A 2199-nucleotide genomic window follows, 5' to 3' on the forward strand; every position below is an offset into this window, starting at 1 on the left:
GCTAGTAGTTGGATATGTTATGGGAACTCATGTTTTAGCTAACTTATCCAGAATAAGATTTTGATAAAATGTCTGTCACTAAGTTATTTCTAATGAAGTACTTAAAAAAAAAAAAACCTCCCAGTAGAGTCAACTGCCTTTGAAGTATAGTTGTATGAATGCACACTATATATTGTGAGTTCCATTGAGGGAAATATCATTAGACTTTTTAGAAATTATAAGTCAAACAAAAGCAGCAATTTCTTTTAAGATTAGTGAATATCTTTGGAACACAATGTTTTGCAAGGGTGAATGTTGAAAACTATCTTTGCATATATTTTGAAAATAAAAAGATATTATTAAAAATAAGCAGGGGTAGTAATCATGATCTCAGACAAAGTTAAAACTAAAACAAATTTAATCAAAAGAGAAAAAAGGGAAATTATACCATGTGTATTCAATTATTCAATTTTTTTAGATCATTTAAAGTAACTAGACAGTATAAAGTACCTGATAACACAGCTATCAGGAATTATATGGACATAAACATAAAACACTTTATATACTAATAAAGTTACAATTAAATTTTAAAAAAAAGGGGACTGGTGATTATCTATGGATAGAGTATCAGACCTGGAATCAGGAAGACTCAAGTTCAAATCCAAGTGCAGAAACTTACTAGCTATGGGATCCTGGGCAATTCACTTCACCTTATTTGCTTCTGTTTCCTCATCTGTAAAATGAGCTGGAGAGGGAAATGGTAAACCACTCCAGTATCTTTCCCAACAAAACCCAAAATGGGGTCTCAAAGAATAAACATGAGCTAAACAACCTAAAGTCAACAGCAAAATTATTTCAAGGATTATTCACAGAACTACTGTTCCCTTTTTCCTGGGGGTCACAGTTTGTTTTGCATCCTACAACAGAGCAAATGGCTTGCTGAAAGTTATCCCCAATCACAGCATAAAGCAACAAGTTGCCAAAGGTGTTTAAGGCTGCTAATGGCCTAGAAACAATGTAAGCAGCATGTATCTGATTCTCCAAGTGGCAACTGATTAAAAGGAGACGGGATTCAATCCGGGTGATTCTCAAGATATGAAAGGGCAAAAAACATATGTAGAAAACCACAAGCAGGAGTATAGCCAGTCTTCTTGCTTTCTGCTTATGAGAGCTCTGAGTATGAGGTCCCTGAGTGAGGTTGTAGATTATCATCATATAGCAAATAGTTACAACCACTAAGGGTAAGCAGAAAGCAACAACTGTTAGAATTACATTGTACCACTTGATAGTGATGAGATTGTCAGAGCTTGTGAGATCAAGGCAAGCAGATCTATTCCTCTTCTGAGTTGATGTAATCAAGAAGCTCATGGGAATAACAAACACGAAAGCAATGATCCATACTGCAATACAGGCAACAACTGCCCATCTGGTTTTATGAATGGAAAAGCAGCTCATGGGGTGGATGATGACAAAGTAGCGGAAGATGCTGAAACAGGTGAGGAAGAGGATGCTGCTGTACAGGTTGAAATGGAAGCCAAAGCGGATGAACTTGCACATGAAGTCTCCAAAGATCCAGTCCTCATCATTGGCATAGTAGTGGATCAAGAAAGGAAGGCTGGTCAAATATAACAAGTCTGTGCAGGCCAAGTTCATCATAATGATAGTACTGCTTTTCCACGGCCGCATCTTGAAAATGTAAGTGGAGATAGCTATGGCATTCCCAGGGAAACCCACCAGAAAGATTATGCTGTAAATAATAGGGAGGTAGTGCTTCTTGAGTAAGAATTTTTCATCTGTGCAATTTCCAAAAGCAGCTGGATAATTATGTGCATCAGAAGTATTAGCTAAATTGCTCGGTCCTTTATTCATGGTTCTCTTCTTTCATCTTTTAGGAAAACAACATATTTATTTAGTCAAACAATAAAAATACATTGGAAAGCAATTCCCTGGAAATGGAAAAAATAAGAACCCACGCTGATGAGATGATAATGAAAACAATAATCTGCTTTTAAACCAAAATTGCTCAGTTGTATATATATTGGTAGTTATTTCTCCTTAATGTTAAAGGAGATTCTATGGAAGAGTTTTTGGTTTTTTTTTTCCTAAGAAAAAAGATAGAAGTTACTGAAAATATTTGCAGTCATCATCAATTGTAGTTTTAAAATTAAGATCAACTATTCAAAAGGACTTGTATTCATTAATTAATTCAATAAACATTTG

At 35.1% G+C, this 2199-nt stretch overlaps 1 protein-coding gene across 1 annotated transcript; it reads right to left on the minus strand.

The window, feature by feature from the left end:
• Window positions 1–834: 834 nt before the first annotated feature.
• Window positions 835–1848, minus strand: OXGR1 (oxoglutarate receptor 1). The gene has a single exon (XM_074301980.1). It carries the CDS (start codon window positions 1846–1848, stop codon window positions 835–837), a length of 1014 nt encoding a protein of 337 aa, XP_074158081.1.
• Between the last annotated feature and the right edge of the window lie 351 nt (window positions 1849–2199).

This window comes from Sminthopsis crassicaudata, chromosome 3 (assembly GCF_048593235.1).
Source record: "Sminthopsis crassicaudata isolate SCR6 chromosome 3, ASM4859323v1, whole genome shotgun sequence".
Classification (NCBI taxonomy): Eukaryota; Metazoa; Chordata; class Mammalia; order Dasyuromorphia; family Dasyuridae; genus Sminthopsis; species Sminthopsis crassicaudata.